Genomic DNA, 20,615 nt, shown 5'->3' with positions numbered 1-20,615 from the left:
CGAGAGACAAGATAGTTCCTGTTATCCCCTACCATATAGCTGTGATAAACAATCATTCGATCACCAGCTTCTCTATCTCGCTCTTTTGCTCGCTCGATCTGATTGCTCTGTCTGCCTCGCTCACACGCAAAAAGCACAGCCTGTCATTTTTCTTACAAAATGGAGAAAACAGAAAGTATAACCGACACTGGGAGCGCGTACAACCGAAACTCCTTCCATAAATGTCAAATAAATGTCTCCTAAGTAGAGCTGCAACAACTAATCGATAAAATCGATAACAATCGATTATGAAAATCGTTGTCAACGAATCTCATTATCGAATAGTCGGTCTGCGCTCGGCAGGAGGCACGTATACTCATTGTGTTATTCTGTTCCGAAAAACACACACTGCAGAGTACAGACCAAAGTTGTGTCCCAAATGACGTACTATACACTTACACTATGCATTATATACTCTACCGTCTAGTGTGTGAATTTAGATGGGTAGTATCCTCTCAGATGGAACACTAGCGGGTTTTTTTATACTAACCGGAAGTATAAGCCGTTTGGCACGTGACGGCAAACGCACGTATTGCGATGCCACTAGCTTTAGCCTAATACTCAGAGTCAACGAAAATGAGTTTCTTCAGTTTACTGTTTATGTCAACGTTACCCTTTATATCCCAAGAATAATCAGACGGAGACATAGTCGTCAACTGTCAGCGGAAAAAAAGTGTGTGACCCAAGTCCTCTAAAGCAGGGGAGCATTTTATATTAAACGCAGTGAAGAAGACTGTAACCTGCAAACTTGTGTAGCACGGAAGCACGACAGTGATGCACGAACACAAACTTGTGTTTATATCCGAAATGCTCCACTGTGTGCAACAGGTTGGGGAAACTGGTACGAGTTGCTTAAAAGGTTTTGTTTAATTCATGTTTATTGTCATTATATGCTGTATTTGAGCGTTTGCAGTGCAAAATCTGTTGTTCATTATAACAGGAGCGATCTATTAGTAACGAGGCCGTGTTGCTCCTCATTCACGATGTAGACTCGATGATAAACAGTGGGAGCGGTTATAAACAGTGGTTTTAGTCTGAAGTTTATATTTGTAACACTCAGTTTGTGTATTTTATTTAAAAAAAATTTTAATTGGCATTGAAATTTTGCCCCCCATCCGATTAATCGACGAAGAAAATAATAGTCCGATTAATCGATTATGAAAATAATCGTTCGTTGCAGCCCTACTCCTACAAAAAAAACTTCACCACATCAACGATTATAAGAATTACTTTCGTAAGCAACAAGTTTTTAAATCTGTTTAGTATTAGTCTTTATTATGCAAGGCCCTGTATCTGTTACTATAGAAACGATAACGTATTAGAGCAAGCGCATTTATCACTCATGTAACAGCCAGACCTACCTTGTACTGTTATACGAATATAATGCACACCTTCTGACCAATCAGATTTGAGCATTCAACCGTGTTGAGGTATAACAGGAACTAACATTTTTCATGGGTGTTCCACAACATTAGACATAACTATAAACTGATATATAACGTGTGATGTCATTCTTTAATAAAGAAAAAAACTGTTAGTTGGGGGGTGGGGGGGCATGGTGGCTTAGTGGTTAACAGGTTTGCCTCACACCTCTGGGGTTGGGGGCTTGAATCCTGCTTCTGGCCTGTGTACACACAGCTTGCAATTTTTCCCTGTGGTTTCCTCCAGGCACTCCGGTTTCCTCCCCCAGTCCAAAGACATGAGCTGTAGGCTGACTGGCACTTCCCAGTTGTCCGTAGTATATGAAGTTGTGTGCGATTTGTGCCCTGTGATAGGTTGTCAACCCATGCATGGGGTCCCCTGCCTTGTCCCCTGCCTTAACCCTGTATAGGATAAGCGGTATGGAAAATGGATGGATGGATGGATGGATGTTAGTGTTGGCAATGTGCTATGGCATAGGAGGAATAAAACACTTCAAGATGTGCTTTTATTGGAAAATAATCAACTTTGAGGTGATAAGAGCATCACACCAACACATCACATTTCTGTTCTTTACATAAAAAAAGACATGTGGCACTGCACTTAATATTTTTCTCACTCAAGTTGATATCACACAAGAAAAAAATGTACGTATGTTCAAGGTCAAAATCGTGCAAAACTAAAACGTTTGTTTTTTTTCTTTCTTCAAACTCCTCCTCAAATCGCAAGGAGCTGTGGAGCTCACTGTTCCTGTAGATGCTCGACTCTACAATATCAGACGTTTCTGGGAAATAAGAGCGCTTGAGTAATGTAACAGAGATCAGGCAGAGAAAAGAACAAGAGAGCCGGAGAGAAAATGGATGAAGGAGCGAGTGGATCAATAAACAGCCATTATCTGTGTATGTTCCCAGTCCTCTGGGGAAACTGCCTCAGGCCAACGCCCCTTCAGAGTCGTACCAGACCGCACATCACTTCAGCCTTTGAACTGTTACAGAGATCTGTTCATCGTTAAAGCTATAATCCTCACACTGTGATCCAATACGTGATCTAAATGCGGAATAATTACACTTACACCAGGGGTATCGTTTTGGTTTTAGGATTGGGGAGAGTTAGGAAGTTGGAGCCAACCACTTTAGCCTCGCCAAAACACATGTTTAATAAATCTGAAAGCTGTTCAGTTCAATATTCTACGCATTTTAATGTATATTAACAGGATCTAACTAAGGCAGACATTTCACTGTTTATCTGTTAACATGTGGCTAATGTCTAGATCATCCCATTTGATTCAACCGGTAATGGTGTTTTTCTTTACAGCCACTTGGCCTAAAGTGCCCTACTAGAATAACCTTAGAAGTGGGTGTAGTCCATCGATCCATATATCAGCGGTGTGCATTACTCCAGATGGATTTCTATTCATCGACCCAGATTATAATTATATAGGCTGGCTCCGAGGTCTGCGTTTTCAAAGGCTGCATTTGATAATAAGAGTTTAAGATGACTTGCAAAGTCAGAATGCTGCCTTCCCCATTGGTTAATCCCCCCCACCCACCCACCCCCACTGGCTACGTACCAGTTAGGATAATAGAACAAATATACCATGGGGGGAAACAGATGAAAAATGACTAATTTCGGACATGACTCGTTGGTTTCCTGCCTTTGACTACGTTGCCTGAGTAGGCAGAAGTTTTCTAAAGCTTCGGACACACCTTGTGTCTATCATGACCGATAGTCATTACGGTCGAGCTTATTCACACGCATCATATCTAATTCATATGTATTGTATTCATGCGTATAATGTATCATTCACTCCACTCTATTTATGTTCAAAGATCAAATCAGGTAAAGCGTCAGATTTCCAATGTCTACCTTACCTTTTGTTCAGAAACTCTTCAGAAAGCCATGACTCGCATTTGTGAATCAGACTTATTTTTAACTTGCTGGAAAACTAATGCTCCTGAGTCAACCGATTGTGGAATTTTACACTGAAGCTAGTTTTTTCACATGCCATCTCCATTTCAGCCTCAGTGCTTCCTGAAAAGATGATACGAATATTGCATGAAAGGAATACAGAGACAGAGAAACAGGCTTTTCGTTTTTTCGTTTCTTTTTCCTTTCGTATGTTCGGAGTCTCCGCACCGCTGTAAAGATTCACTGATCCAAATCTGAGCAGTTGGGCTGAACGTTTACGATACGAGCGCACAAATTGAAACGGCGTGTGTCGGGGAAAAGTTGGGAGAACACTGTAACTGGACTGATCTGGTCGTTGTAACATCTGCTGTTTGTTAAACATTCCTTATAACAAATGAGATTTTAAAGAGGGTTTAAACTCGCTGTAATGTATCCTATACTGAGGTGCACAAATTCCTGACTCAAAAGGGAAAGCAAAACTCTGGTACCTTTAAAAATACAGCCTGAAATGTATAACTCGTTACAGTGCAAAAGCTTCTAAAAATATTTAAAGTGTTATGAGTAATGTATACCAAATGGAAATCATCTTAAGCATACAACGGCTATGTCATCATCTCTCAAATGTTAGCATGGATATGGATTTGGATATGGATTTTCCTTGTTTAATCCTTGCAATTTGATGGGAACAGGCAGCTTGTCATATGTTAAATGTAAAACGTAGAAATTGACTAATATCGGGCTGTATTTATAGTTGAGTTGCATGCACACGGTCAGGATTTAATCCAGAAATTGTGTACATCCTTATTAAGACCTCAGGCGTAATTCCGGATTTAAGCGATATTTAGAAGTGACGCAAGAGTTATGCATGCAGGGTGGAGTTTGCCTAAAACATAAACACAAGACTTTTCTTGCTTACACACGAATCTGAACTTGTACTTAAGTGCATTTGTCTTGCACGATGTTGGCTCGAGTGAGGAGCAATATTTAAATCGGAAAAACTTACAACTCACTCGGACTAACATCGGCAACTTAAAGGCGCATTAGATAGGATTGGTGAAAAAAAGCCCGCCCCCTTTTCCACCCATGTTCACAAAGCTCTGGCCTCAAAACTTACGGTGGTTCAACTCGAGTTAGCATTCTAACTAGAGTTTCTATTAGCAAGGACTGTCATAACAACTTTCAAGCACACTCGGACATTCAACTGCTTGAAAGCCAGGTTAAGACGCTATAAACATGCAGGATTCTCCCTGTAGTGATTTTAAAGGATGTGGAGGGGTGGAGGGGTGTTGGGGGCGTGTCTATAAAATGACTGACAAGAGGCCAATCCAAAGACAAATAAACATTCCGGACAAAAAAAAAAGCGAGGTTTTCGATCTGTGTAATACACTTGCTCTGGCTTAAATGTTTTTTTTTTTCCTTTTTTAAATCATTTCTACATAATTTTCTGTATTATTTGTACGAGTAGGAAATGAAAAATAGTGATAATGATTACTTACTGCACCTTTAATTAAGCAACTTTGTATACAACGGTCCTTGTCCTTTTTGTCAACGCCATTAAGCCTTAGATTAGTTAGCAATATTAACTAGCTGCTTAACGTTATCTAATACAGAAAGTCAACTTACGACCTTCAGAATTGTAGATTATAGACCTGTTTTGAAATGTAGAAAGTAGAAAGTCAAATATCTTAAGTTGGAAATTCAAATTCAAATGGAAAATGAAAAAAAAAGGAAAATTACAGCTACTTGAAATAACAGGTACTTGGGTATTTATGTGCAGTAACTTCACTACTTCCCACCTCTGAACCTACATAATTCTCATTACAGTCAATTACATGTACGAGCCTTTTTCCCAACCAGTTCCAACAGTCAAAACTTTGGCCCAGGGTCACTGCCTCAACCACAGTGTTGCATCACAACAAGGCTGAATCATATTGTATCGATTCAAAATATACTGAATTATTGATCACATATTGAGATCTCTATAATATATGTCTCAAAGTTCTTTAGAGAACCATCTAAATGCTGGTGCTTTAAAGAACACAGAAATGGTTCTTCATTACAGTGCCACAGGGAACCATGTTATTATCAAGTTCTCTAAAAAACTTAGTTAGTGCTTTAAGGAACCAAAGTACTGTTCTTAAGCGTGATGCCAGGAGAACCTTATCCAGTCCCACAAAGAACCTTATAGAGTTCACTTTAACCTGTTCTCTGAAGAACCTATAATGAAACATAAAGAACTTCTTTAATCTCCAAAGAACCTTCTAGCTCAACTCAAGAACCCTATTGCAATGAAAAATGGTTCTTGACAAGAACCTATGGTGCTGTAAAGAACCACTGAAGAACCTTTGTTTTTAAGAGTGTATAGTTTTATTTTAACACAAAATATTTTTTTTTTTTTCAAACAATTTTCTAAACAGTACCAGTCTAACCTTCACTGGTGAAGTAACAGAAGGTCATTTGCATATGTAAACTTTATTGGCTCTGATATTTTATGATGCAATAAACACTCAACTATCATATTCTCAATAACAACTCAAGACATCCTTTCTTAAGAAGATGCTGCAAACCTGCATTGTGTTTTTTTGGGGTTTTTTTTGCACTTTCATCCGACTGAAAACGCAAATTCATCTATAAAAACAAAGTTCTATGAAGGCTTGAGTGATTTAAGCTTCTTGCTCTATGTAACTAATAGAAATCTAGACATCTGTATTCATGCTTTTTGTATTCTGACAATATTAGCTAGTTTATCTTATTAATTAACTTATGGAAAGTAACAGCATGGTTTCATCTTAGACCTTTTTTTTATGGAAGTAGGCCAAATGACCCACCCAAGCACTCCTTCCCCCAGTCTACTGTAATGTGCTCTCATTCTTCCAACCTCACTATATCACTCTGTCGTTCACACACACAAACATGTGCACTGGTTTTCATTTATAGCACAACCGCTATCCTGGCCAGACCTCCGACTCATCTCATCCGTTCGAACTTCCTCTTTCTTTTCCTGTGCCCGCATATCTCTCCATCCACCGAAAGCAGCTCATTATCGAAATCAGAACCAGCAGGCGCTGTCAGAGGCGATGTGTGGATTTGAAGTATAATAAACATGTCTGTTTTTAAACGTTCGGTTTTCATTCACAATATGAAGTCTTTTTTTTGTCCAATCGAGCAGCTTTGACAGGTTGGTGTTCACGCATGCAGTATCTGAACAGATTTGTAAATTGGACACCCCTTTTCTTCTCTCTCTCTCTCTCTCTCTCTTTCTGTAAGTCTTTTTTTTTTAGGTAATTGAATATAGTTTCAATTAGGCATGGAAAAGTGTTTGTGTGTGTGTGTGAGAGAGAGAGAGAGAGAGAGAGAGAGAGAGAGAGAGAGGATGAGGAAATGGAGAGAGGCTAACATTATAATGCACACCATATAAAAAAATAAAAATAAACATTCAACATTTTTGAAAACAGTTTGAGACACTTCCTCGTCCTTTTGGAGAAAATGCTATCTTTCCAGTTCACCCTTCTTACCTTCATCATTTTTCCAAGCTCCTCTCTCTCTCACTCTCTCTCTCTCTCTCTCTCTCTCTCTCTCTCTCTCACTCTCTCACTTTGATTAGGTCAGGGGCCTTCACTTAGACCCATGTGATGTTTAATACCATTAATGCACATACCATTTCTGAACACACTCACGCTCACAGTCACAAGGACTTGAGTAATGTATGACTGCTTTGAAAACAGGCACGAATCTGATTTTCCGGCTCTGGAATCACAGAATGGAAGTGTGCTCTAGTTTTCCAGTGAACGCTAAGAAAATGATGGCTACGCTGTAAGGCATGTACAGTACAGGCCTTGCATTACTCTGACCTCGGCTCCGTGGGAGCGCTATTACTGAGCAATTAATCCACGTTGCAAGACAGCTTCCCGAAACGCTTTCCTGAAAGCCAAAGGTTCAAACTGCTGAAGCTGAGGATGTTCAAACTGCTGACTCTGCATTGTGTTTGTACTCTGAGTCTGTGGTTTACCCAAGTACTTTACCAAAAAAGCAGCTTCGTACCTCGGGCATACTTTTACATTTATTGTACGTTTAATAAATTGTTTCGAAATGAATTTATATGTAACAAACAGACTGTTACGGTGTAGATTTACGGAAATCCTGGTCCGGATCCTGAAGGATAAAAATACAAAAATCCTTAAAAACTTTCGAACAAAACTTTGAAAGGAACCGAGTTTTAAAACGAGCACTAGGAATGCACTGAAATGTCCAAAATCAACAAATAGGAAGTTCAATTGTATAAACTGACTCTTTTAAAAAGTGCCAAAAGGTCTATTTGGACGGGACTAGTTTTAAATGGAGGGGCATTTGGGGTTGGTTTGGGGGTTAATCCCGTGCAGACTTTTTCCGGACTGCGTGTTCCCATGCCGGTAAACTTCTCTAAAACGGCCTGTAAAAATAACCCCAGGTTAAACTAATCCCGTGTGAATGCACTCTCTGTAATTTTTTTTAGGTAGTCGATTCGTTCGCGACATTTAGTCCAGTCGCCAAACGTCACTTTAACAGAGGGACATTCATCGCAAACTTAATGATTGCGTACCATTTGTCCAAACAGCATTTCATAACGTCGTTCTCCCCTAACTGAAACTAAACCTGAGCTTTCAGCTCTCGTAGAGCACGCTGAGGTGCGGCACCGTGTTACGTATGGCGTACGAGGCTGTTGTGATGGTTCGGCAGCACGTAAATGACGAAGACACGCCCATCTTGACAGAAATATCGTGCGAACTGATGATAAATATCACGGATGTACGCAGTAACAATTACTTTACAGCCATATGTAATGAAAACTAATCCCATCCGAATAGGGCTAAAGCCAGTAAAATTCCCTGAGATACTACAGGGACTATAGCATACAGAATGACTACACTATTCTCATTACTCAGTGACTATCCTCAGGGGATGCTCTGGTCTAATCAGAGGATATGACGATGTTTCCCAACTTCCTGTTCCTGTCCAAAATGGTGGCCTGCTCCCTATACACTGCAAAAGACAGCATGCATTGTGGGTATTGTGTAGCCTCTATTGTACACTGTATTGTCCTAATGCAGTACAGCGTGGAATTTCATGAGCATACTGCATCTTTGGTACACTTCTGGAAAAAATACAATGAATCGAATAGCAGTGCTATATACGGTGAAAACGGTGCAATTTGGGACATACAGACTGATTTGCTTCCATAGTCGGGGTGGAAAAATCAGCAGCCCAGGCTGGTTTATAACTCTGCTAGCACATCTCATGTGTAAACATGTTTGGAGGGGGAAAAAATGCAGCCAAACTCAAATAATACCTTTTACGTGCGAAGGGAGGGCAGAACACCAGTGACCAGTGCCTTGCTGAGTTTTTGTTGAGCTCACATGCACGCCGTGTTACTTCAAAATATTTGTTAGAAGGGGATAATCATATGCTCGTTTTCATATTTTTCCTTAATGTGTAATAATGCATGTAAATATCTAACTAGCCTGACATACATTATTACATGTTAGCGACTACATTTTTTTTAGACTAATCGGTTACGTTTCTGGGCAACAAAACACAGGACTGTGCAGCACACAGGAGTTTTTACTAGCTCATAAATACATGATTTGTTCACCCCTGACAGTTATTAGGAAGCCTCTATAAACAGACAAACACAGTCCTTTTTTCATTACCAGGCCCTCAATTGGTTGCAGAATTGCTGAGGAAACGTAAGCGATAAATGAGACGCATATGTGTGACAAAAAGGGGGGGGCAGGGGGTGAAACAGAAATGAGGAGAAAAGGGAAATAAAAAGAACAGGGATTTATCAGTTGCAGGTGAAGTGATGTGATGTCACAGCAACATCCAGATGCTGACAAACATGTGGCGCCTCTTTGGGGTGCGATGACTCCTTTTAACCGCTGAAGAAACGCAGACTGAGGACTCGAGAAGAGAGATAGCGAGAGAGAGCGAGAGAGAGGGAGAGAGAGCGAGAGAGAGGGAGAGAGAGAGAGAGAGAGAGAGAGAGAGAGAGAGAGAGAAAGAAACAGACAGAAAGAGAGAGAGAGAGGGAGAGAGAGACAGAGAGAGAGAGAGCGAGAGAGAGTGAGAGAGAAAGAGATAGGGAGAGAGAGACAGAGAGAGAGAGGGAGAGAGAGAGAGAAAGAGACAGACAAAGAGAGAGAGAGAGCGAGAGAGAGAGAGAGTGAGAAAGGGAGAGAGAGACAGAGACAGAGAGCGAAAAAAACAGACAGAAAGAGAGAGCGAAAGAGACAGACAGAAAGAGAGAGCGAGAGAGCGAAAGAGACAGACAGAAAGAGAGAGAGAGAGACAGAGCGAGAGAGAAAAAGAGACAGACAGAAAAAGAGAGAGAGAGATAGGGAGAGAGAGACAGAGAGAGAGAGAGCGAAAGAGACAGACAGAAAGAGAGAGATAGAGAGAGAGAGAGACAGAGAGCAAGAGTGAAAGAGACAGACAGAAAGAGAGAGAGAGAGAGAGAGACAGAGAGCAAGAGTGAAAGAGACAGAGAGCGAGAGTGAGAGAGAGATGAACTGCTTAGATATTGAGGGAAATCATGTTTTCAATTTCTATTGTCCCAGAATTTTATCATTAATGTTGTTTCAATATAAAACACTGCAGGAACAAAGCAATATCTATCTACTGTGCAGACTCCAAACTAACTCGGAGTGGTATTGCGGATTGGTAGTTTTCATTGATACGCTCTGACATAACTAGGGATGAACCGATCCGATACTGGAAATCGATGTCAGGCCTGATACTGGGCTGAAACCTAGGATCGACACATATTCTGATCCACTGAGGTATTTTATGCCATTTATACATGTGATGAGACAGTTACTGCAATAATGTCAGTCCTGGAGCAGTGTAGAGCATCGCATGATACCTTCATATCTACATCGTATTGAAAATGGAAAAAAAAAGGACGTTCAATGCAATGAGGAAAAGAAGGACATCCAGATTGCTCGCAGTAGATTTCGATCTAAACACAGAAATATACGCATGTAGCACGTGTAGGGTTAGACAGGGTTGGGCGAAATATTGATAGAATATCGATACCGTAATAAATGATGATGTGATACACCTTTCTGAGATATCGTTGTCATGGTGATGTATTTTTACATTTTTAATCATTACAAAATAAATGGTTCTGAACGGACGCTGTTGACTTGATGCAATTTTTATTTTTTTGCAATTTGTGATTTTAATTGTTGTAATCATTAAAGAAAAGTATCGTCAAACTCAGTTTAACGTGTTTTTTTTTTTTTTGGTTTATTTTACTTCTGTTTTGCAGACTGTTTGTTGTCTAAATTATATTTCGTGATACGCATCGTGTATCGTAGAAACGGCCTCAAGTATGGTGATATGATATTTTTATCAGATCGCCCAGGCCTAGTCCCAGAGTTGACATGCCGAACTGAATAAATAAGATCAAGTGCAACTTCAGAGATTTCTGATTTCATATCTACAAAGTAATGAGACGTGACGTGGAGTCCTGCATCCAAAACTGCCTAGCCGACCTCCACTGTCAAATCTGTGCGTCACTATGTTCAGGGGTACCAAAACTATTACTGTTCACTATTACGTTCATTCATGATTAGGACTGAGGTGGATCTGGAGCTTATACCGGGTAAACTAAGCATGAGGCAGGACCACACCCTGGATGGGACACAGGTACCTGGATCACAGGGCACCATGCCCACACACACATTACCACACTTATTCACACATAGCGGCAATTTTTATAGACTTATCTACCTACTGATGAGGAACCCGGAAGCCTCCTGGAAAGCCACACAGACACAGTGAGAACATGGAGAACTCCAAACAACACAGTACAAACCAGGGACTGTGGAGCTGTAAGGCAGCAACGCTACCCTCTGCACCACCATGACACCTCCATCCATCTATTTTCCATACCGTGTATCCTACAAAGGGGCCCAGGGATGCCTGGAGCCTATCCCAGGGAACTCTGGGCACAAGGTTGGGAACCCGTCGCGCACACAATCACACACTACGGAGAATTTGAAAACGCCAGTCTAATACGCATGTCGTTGGACTGGAGGAGGAAACCAGAGTACCCGGAGGAAACCAGTAAAGCACGGCGAGAACATCCAAACTCCATACACTCAGGGCGGAGGCGGGATTCGAACCCCTATCCCTGTAGATAGAGGAAGCAGAATACACTCAGCAGTCTCGAACCCCTTCTGGATCCATAACGTACACGTCATTGATAACTAACCACTAGTTAGTAACATTGTAACACTCCAGTTACAGTGTGGCACAATGCGCACTTGGCACGCGGCCATACAAGCAGAACTAAACGGCGGGACGCGCCTTGGCTGCAAGCAGCACTGCGTTTTCTTTTGGCGCACTATCTAGTGCTGTAGTGTGCGGTTTGGGACGTTACCTATACCCCAACACTGATTACACGAGTGTGACACTTTCTAGCTGCCTGTGCGATCAGAAATGTGTTTCATTGTATCCACACACACACACACACACACACACACACAGGCGGAGCAGCTGCGCAATCGATTAAACCGATTTGAGGAGGTGTTGTAAATCAGCGGCAAAATAAGTGCAGGAAAGGCGCTAACGAAGCCAAGCTGCTCTCTACACTGTGTGTAAACGCGCGCGCACGCACACACACACACACACACACACACACACACACACACACCATGGCGATTTAATCCTCTTAGGAAAGAAATCACGCTCTGCAACCAAACCGCAACCTCTGTTCATTCTCAGGATCTCTCCGGAACTCGGACTCGGCATGAGCTGAACATGAGCGCGTGCGTTCAGGAGAAACTGAACATCAGGACTTACTTCGCTTTCTGAACACGGCGGAATTCCAACCAGACAAAACGCCACTCCATTCATTGGACAGCTGGACTCCTGAGGACCTGGGTAGCTGAGAAGGCGCGGTATGCAAACTGAACAGCGTTAATGTTCAACCGCAATAAGAACAACAATAATAAAGTTTAGAGGTCCGCATTCGGCTCGCCGAGTTCCGTCCCGGTCCGCTCTTTCCCGTTGTTTGGTTTGTTGGCGCTCGTGTCCGTCCCTCCCTCCTCCCCCGCGCTGTAAATCCTCGGCTCCACAGCTCAGATCTGAGCAGGCATGAGGAGACTCATAGGCTCAAATCTGCGCAGAAATAAAAGCGCCCCCCGCCTCTCTCCCTCCCTCTCTTTTTACGTCCTCTAGTGGCTTGCCGTAGTTCAGCTGTCCTGTGTGCGGAGAGCAGAGCGCTCGCAGCGCCCCCTTGTGGTAACGCGAGAACTGCGCATTCCTGCTTTCACTTCAGAGGTTCTCAGACCCTGTCACTCCAGAGGATCTCAGACCATATCACTTCAAAGGTTCTCAGACCCTGTCACGCGAGAGTTTCTCAGACCCTGTCACTCCAGAGGTTCTCAGACCCTGTCACTCCAGAGCTTCTCAGACCATATCACTCTAGAGGTTCTCAGACCCTGTCACTCCAGAGCTTCTCAGACCCGGTCACTCTAGAGCTTCTCAGACCCGGTCACTCTAGAGCTTCTCAGACCCGGTCACTTCAGAGGTTCTCATACCCTGTCACTCCAGAGCTTCTCAGACCATATCACTCCAGAGCTTCTCAGACCCTGTCACTTCAGAGCTTCTCAGACCCAGTCACTCCAGAGCTTCTCAGACCCTGTCACTTCAGAGGTTCTCATACCCTGTCACTCTAGAGCTTCTCAGACCCGGTCATTCCAGAGCTTCTCAGACCCTGTCACTTCAGAGCTTCTCAGACCCAGTCACTCCAGAGCTTCTCAGACCCTGTCACTTCAGAGGTTCTCATACCCTGTCACTCTAGAGCTTCTCAGACCCGGTCACTTCAGAGGTTCTCAGACCCTGTCACTTCAGAGGTTCTCATACCCTGTCACTCTAGAGCTTCTCAGACCCAGTCACTCCAGAGCTTCTCAGACCCAGTCACTCCAGAGCTTCTCAGACCCTGTCACTTCAGAGCTTCTCAGACCCAGTCACTCCAGAGCTTCTCAGACCCTGTCACTTCAGAGGTTCTCATACCCTGTCACTCTAGAGCTTCTCAGACCCGGTCACTTCAGAGGTTCTCAGACCCTGTCACTTCAGAGGTTCTCAGACCCTGTCACTTCAGAGGTTCTCATACCCTGTCACTCTAGAGCTTCTCAGACCCTGTCACTTCAGAGGTTCTCAGACCCTATCCTTTCAAAGGTTCTCAGACCCTGCCACTCCAGAGCTTCTCAGACCCTGCCACTCCAGCAATTCTGAAGAAGGGTCTGTGTGTGTCTCAATCATCTCCCTAAGACGTGTATCAGTATATGGTGTACAGTTGTTCGAGTACTGGTAAGGACCCTGGCTCACTGAACATTGGGACACTGATGACTCAATTTCTGGCGACATGACTACGTTTCTTTTCTGGCAGAAAGGTTCCACGAACCTGTGTACCAGTACAGGCTTTTACTAACGTTTCTGTACTCAGTGCCGTCCACTTAACGATCAGATCACCCAGGATGCATGTTAATGCCAGGTATGAACGGGGCCTCATACTTTTTCCAGCCAGGGTTTCCATTTAGCTGTAAACCATTAGCTGTATAGCTGACTCTTAATTATTAATTATTATTATTATTAAAAGCCATAGAGCTTTTTATTCCTGGAATTTCTGGAATCCAAGGTCCATGTTGACTTTATTTATAGGCTTACTGTTTTGTTATTTCCCCATTTTTCCACCCAGTGTGCTACTGCCAATTCCCACCCACCAGCTAACTCTCCCCATCCCACTCAGAAACATGCGAACACATACTCTGTATCTCTTCGAACTGCTGATAAGACAATAATTATACATATATAACTCGTTTAAAACATTTTGCATATGCATAAACGTGAATGTTTATTTTTTCTTTTTGTTCGTCAGTCCAAATATCCAGAATACCTCACATTTCTGTGGTACTACAGCTCTGTCCATTGGTTCAGTTTGTCTCTTTCAGCTCAGTTTAGCAGCTTTCACAAGTAAAGATGGATTATTGTAGACTTTTGTGGTTACATCTAGAGGTCGACCAATTGATCGGTTTTGGCAATTAATTGGCAATGATAACAAATTGCTGATTGGTTATTGGCAAAAATCCACACCGATCACCGACTGGAGTTTTCCCCTGGGAGCGGCTGAGAAGGGTCTGCTGTCATTATACAGTACAAGAGCAGCATCTAGAGGCGAAATAAAAACTATCACTGACAAATTTTGTTGTGTTATTTGAAGTGGTTTTTTTTATTATTCATTTAGGATATTTAGCATTTGGAGTGTTACTTTTTGTTTCAGTTTGGCTGTATATTAATATTTGTATATTTATTACATTTAAAAAAAAAAAAAAATACAGTACATTTTCATGGTATAGTCAGTCCTGTTTTTTTTTTCTTTTGTAATAAAGTTCAGCAATATTTTACTTTGAGTGTTGTGTTTTCATTCAGTAACAATTTTAAAAACTCCACTATCAGTCGACCTCTAATTACAACTATTCTGTCAATACAGTGTTTGTTATACAGAGGACACAAAGCTTGAACCCAGTATAGCATTATGGACATGAAACGCTTAAAATAATTGAAATCACAAATATAGCTGTCTATCTCCCTTTAAGTGTGTTTAGTAATTTTCCCCACAATATTCTTATTATGCCATGAAAGAGACCTTGTGATATAATTCATCGTTCAACCTTAATAGGTTCTTCGTCAAGCTATCAATAGCTATTAGCTTTTAGCGCTCCAATCTACTATCACAGCCAGCCATCACTGTGATATTAAATTCAGTGAGCATAAGTGTGTTTATTAACTGTAGAAGAAAGCCAGGAACAGTTTGGGCTCTAGTGTCCCACATGCTTTAATTTCAGTGTATATGCACCATTCAGAAGGTAAAAAGCCTTAGTTTGTGGCTGTGAAACACAAAGAGCCCTTTGTGTCCGGACAAAGAGGTAGGTAGGGAGTAAATACATAACAGTGGAGCGAAAAAGGGAAAAGGGTGAAAAGCAAAGGGGGTGCAGAACTGCAAAGACAGAAGGAAGGAGCTCAGTATTTCCATCCTGAGTCAGACTGCATGTGGTGATGTGGCGAAAATGCTGTACGTATTAACACACACACAGCAGATTCTCTGAGCGAGTGACACAAGCCTGAAGAGTGCTGAATGCTCATGAATTAGTCTCTTAAGGCTTTCAAAGACTGAACTGGATTTAATTATTTTTACACCACAGATCGCTGAAAATAAGGAGCAGTCACCCTAAGGTCAAAATAATACAGCGAATTCCATCTCTATAATATGCATAATAGTGACATGCAGCACAGCACAGGGGGTCTGTTATGCTTTTTATTTAGTTACAGCAATGCAAATCGTTATCAAAGTTATTCCATTTATTATTAGCCTGTTTGATTTGTCACTTGAATTGAACAGGTTTTATCCAAACCTCATTAACTAAAAAAACAAACAACTAGTCGGCTTATAAATAATGACCATCAACTTGGTGGAAATACTCCTGTCACATTTAAATAATGCTCAAAAATAAATCTGTCAAGTCGTTCAGAATTTCACAGAGTTATTTTTTTTGTGATTGTTGCCTTTGCTGTGGCTTTTTTTTAAAATTTGCAAGTTTTTGTGTGCTTTTTTTTGCAGAAAACTACTTGAATTGGCGAAATTGCCGGTTAGCATGTACGTCTCACACCTCCAGGGTTGGGTGTTTGATTCCGGTCGCTGCCGTGTGTGTGGAGTTTGCATGTTCTCCCCGTGCTGTGGGGGTTTCCTCCGGGTACTCCGGTTTCCTCCTCCAGTCCGAAGACATGCATGGTAGGCTGATTGGCGTGTCTAACGTGTCTGTAGTGTATGAATGGGTGTGTGAATGTGTATGTGATTGTGCCCTGCGATGAATTGGCACCCCGTCCAGGGTGTGTCCCGCCTTGTGTACTATGCTCCCTCAGATGGGCTCCAGGTTCACCGCGACCCAGTAGGATAAGGGATATAGAAAATAGACGGATGGATGGATGCATTGCACGGTCTTTCACAGTGATGGTTGTTGGAAAAGATTCCTTTTAGCTGTACTCATATTCGATGCACGTGAATTAAAGACGGCTTTGGCTGAAGGTGTGTCACATGTGTGTCTTGGCAAAATCTGTGGAAAATCTGATGGAATTTTGAAAAATCGCAAGCTCCTCCAGATATTACGGCGTTTGTTTTGATTTTGCGTTCATTTCTGCGATCGTAAAATGCTTGAGGGACTGATCTGTGCTGAGGGGCTCATTGGGATTTACTTGACAAAAAGTTACAAAACGTTTAAGAACTCTTCACGTAAATACCCATATTTAGGATTGGAAATACCTGGTTTTTAACCTACAAAAATGTTATTTGATTCTTAAAAAAAATAAAAAATTAAGTATGCTGGCACAGGATGTCATTTTTTTTTTAAACATTGCATAGAGTAGTGCATTTTTGTTTGGAATTTCGGTCACACAAATTTCAATAACGCAGTCTATGTGCAAGGGCCTTCATATCAGCAGCGCCACAAACTAGGTAAAGTTTAAGCAAACAGCAGATCAATCTTTCCCAGCAGGACTGTAAATGACTTTAACTCAATGGTGATTATTGCTGCTCAAGTTCAAGCAATTTTACTCAGCCTTATCACTGCAATACTAGAAAACAAAATAATGGCAGACTTCAGTATGAAAGTATAACCGTAATTATGCTAATTACATTCCAAGCAGGTATTACAGTACAATATACACCACTTATCAAAACTATGGTTCCCTCTAGGAATGGCTCCCAGATGCAGACTTTGGTTTAGGATTACACATAATTTGTGTTATGATGGCAACAAAATTTTTTGTATGAATCACTTGTTTCTATTTATTGTAATTCGTCGTCTTGTTTTTGTGGGACGTTTTCCAGTTGACTGTGGTACCATTAAGGGATTATTATTGTAGTTGGCAGAATGGTTTATATGAGGCAAAGCATGGCTACACAAACATGCTATTAGAGTGCAAATGAAGCCAGGAACCCAAAATACTCCAGGGTATAACATTATAGACAGAGAAGTCGTGATAATAATGATAATATAAATCTGTTAGACTAATTGAGTTGCACTGTCTTAACTGGATTGCACTGTTGCGTTGAATTGAATTCAACGAATTGTAGAAGAGTGTGATGGGGTCCATAGGGGGAAAAAGAGTGCTGAAACATCTGCAGAGTGAGAGAGAGAGAGAGAGAGAGAGAGAGAGAGAGAGAGAGAGAGAGAGAGAGAGAGAAGGGGAATGGAGGGAAAACATAGCATTCAAGGCCTTTGCTAACTAAATTTACTCAGCCCATGTGCATCCCGTTAGACATGGAGAGAGAGAGAGATAAGAGAGAAAACAAGGCAGGAGATGTCCACAAACATCTTCTCGGCCCATGTCTATTCTACAAGCCCCGTGAAAGGCCAGTGACGTCATGAGGTAATAACATGTTCGTTACATGTGACCCACATGACCCAAATATAATGGGGGATTTCAAGGGAACTAATGGACTAGCCATAGCTAGACACACACACACACACACACAAACACAAACACACACACACACACTCACTATACAGCTGATATTACCATTGAATATGCATTCAAGCAATTCATAAAATATGGTGTGACCCAATAAAACAGGAGTTATGGGTGTCTAAGTGTGTGTGTGAGGGTTCTAGAGATGGAGAACACATTAAGGTCGAACTAATGTAGGACTGACAGATGTTGAAAAAAAATGTGAGGTAAAGTGAGGCTTTACTTACAGTTAGGGACACCTGTACACAATCCCTGTGTGTGTGTGTGTGTGTGTGTGTGTGTGTGTGTGTGTGTGTGTGTGTGTGTGTGTGTGTGTGTGTGTGTATCAGAGATAAAACAGAAGGCTACACTAGTATAACCACACAAGCCATTATTTTCAGCTCTTTAAAAAATAAATAAATAAATAAAATTTCATTCCGTACAGCATTTGTGTAACATTATTATAGGCCAAGGATATATTAAGATAGTATTTTAATTGGCATGAGTGTAAACAGATACATATACACAGACATAACCCCCAGACACTCCCCCGCCCCACCGCGGTATTGGATACAACAACCTGTCATAAATCTGTACTGCCCTTTATCACCTCTACTGACAGCTGTGAACACTGTGAACACACACCCGTCCTTGGTCTGAAGACTATTTAAAGCTCTCTGCATTACTGTAGTTCAAACAGATTTGTTTCTTTTTCCAAATCACTAAAGTATAGTACATTACCTGCCTACACAGTACAACTGACTAACACATAATTCATCAGTCTGCATACAAAGTTAATCAAGGGGAATATTTAAGGCTCCCGAGCAACAACTAGGTAACAGCTAGGTTAGAGAAATGACAGGCAGTCATGGCGAGAGTTGCAAACATAAATGTCAATGTTATTAATGTTATAGGATGCACTGCATTCGTTTCTCCGCTTTTGATCACAGTGGCTATGATGACACGTATAAGACCACGTCCACGCTAATGTGCGTAATTCCAAATACACCGTTGTTGTGTTTAGGACACACTAGTGTTTTCAGTCCACTTCTGAAAAGTCTCCAAAAACTCAAAAACAACAGCTGGGGATGTGCACCTGGTGTCTTTACATCATTTCCATTATTTTCATTTGCACAGAGAGTAACACAAGGTCAGGATCAAAATGATGACGCTGGAGATGTGAGGTGGCAATATTACCTGTTCAAAGTCCTGTACATAATATAGAAAATGGTATCGAATCAATCAAATTGACACATGTTACTCCGGGCTAGGCCTTGGACGCTACATGAGAAGCATTTAGGAAACAAGAGGTGACATGTGGTGGCTTCATGTTAGCCAGAGGAAGCACCAGTATGGTAGGTGTAATATAAGGGAGTCTACAGAGTGCTGTAAAAATGTACCAACCTAACACCCGGAAATGAGTTAGCATTTTAGCACTTCCGGTTCCATCGTCCTGAAGTCAATGGGGTTTTTTAAAAATGAGTTTTTGATTAAATGCCTGAAATAAGGTCTGTGGTGAACACAAGCTCAAGATATTTTCATGTTTAATTCTACAACATTAAACGCATCAGTAATACCCCACTCGTGATTTTTTAAAAGCTTTTACGTGTCTTGAAAAAGGCAGTTGCTAACAAGTGGCTAAATGGGACTACAGAGGGGGTCGAGGATATTAAACATCATCACACCGAACAGAAAAACTCATCTACTACAGTGTTTACACTCGCGTTCTTGCAAACTAGTCTGACTCAGACTTTTTAATTTGAAGATTAGCAGTGGTGACTTAGTCAAGCTGCCACTGCTGGTCCTTTGAGCAAGGCCCTTAACCCTCTCTGCTCCAAGGGGCGCTGTATCATGGCTGACCCTGCACTCTGACCCCAGCTTCCTAACATGCTGGGGTATGTGAAGAAGAATTTCACTGAACTGTAATGTATATGTGACAAATAAAGGCTCATTATCAATTTATAGTATTTTCCAGTTGTAGTGTTTTTTTTCTAATTGTAGTGCTAGAAAGCTTAGTGGTAATGACGTTAAAGTCATGCGGCAATGGTGTAGTTTGTTTATAACCGTTAGCTTTTAACTTTAGCGTTTTACTTCTGGTGATTGTATTTCAGCTTGACAATTCGTAAGAATTGTATTCATTAGTGAAGATTATCTTGATGAACAAAACGTGTAAGAATCATAAACTTTTGCTGGTCACAGAGTCTATTTTCTGCAATAATCCAAAAGCCAATGGAAAAATCCTATTGGCTTTTTGTCAAGGGAACCAGGGTGATGCTGACTTTTGGGTTGGCCTTCATAAATATGTCATTTTTGCAGCACTCTATTAGATTTCAACTAAAGTGGGAAAAAAAATTTTTTTAGTATAGCAGATATTTGAATTCCGTGACTAAATTTAAATGTGATATTATTGGACACTGTTTCTGATTTTCTATGTATGAAGATCCTTGGTTTGAGGATTCTGATACAAACAAATAAGTAAGACCCCATAGTTTGTTTCCTGGTTTTTGCTGTGTACATATTTCCCATAACCTCTGACCTACAGAGGGCCACATAACACATACCACCATTTCTCCATTTCTCCCCTGTTTACATCACTGACTTTTAAAGTTGAGAGACAAGAGGGAAGGCAGCTGACCTCTAACCCCCTAACCGACCTCCTGAAAAATTCACAGCAAGCACCAAATTCTCATTATACTCAT

General features: G+C 41.4%; 1 protein-coding gene across 2 annotated transcripts in view; it reads right to left on the bottom strand.

The window, feature by feature from the left end:
* The window catches only part of arhgap23a (Rho GTPase activating protein 23a), a 93,097-nt gene that overhangs the window by 62,554 nt on the left and 9,928 nt on the right, over positions 1-20,615 (bottom strand). The window contains exon 1 of one of the 2 annotated variants that reach the window (XM_053676022.1): positions 12,211-12,481. The exons of the other annotated variant lie outside the window; for it this stretch is intronic. Coding sequence (XP_053531997.1) covers positions 12,211-12,264 — 54 coding nt within the window. The 5' untranslated portion in view covers positions 12,265-12,481. Of the gene's footprint in view, positions 1-12,210; positions 12,482-20,615 lie in introns of those variants that run through there. 2 annotated transcript variants of the gene reach the window in all.

This window comes from Ictalurus punctatus, chromosome 2 (assembly GCF_001660625.3).
Source record: "Ictalurus punctatus breed USDA103 chromosome 2, Coco_2.0, whole genome shotgun sequence".
NCBI lineage: Eukaryota > Metazoa > Chordata > Actinopteri > Siluriformes > Ictaluridae > Ictalurus > Ictalurus punctatus.
Note: the sequence above shows the minus strand (reverse complement) of the source record. Positions and strands in the feature narration are given on the sequence as shown.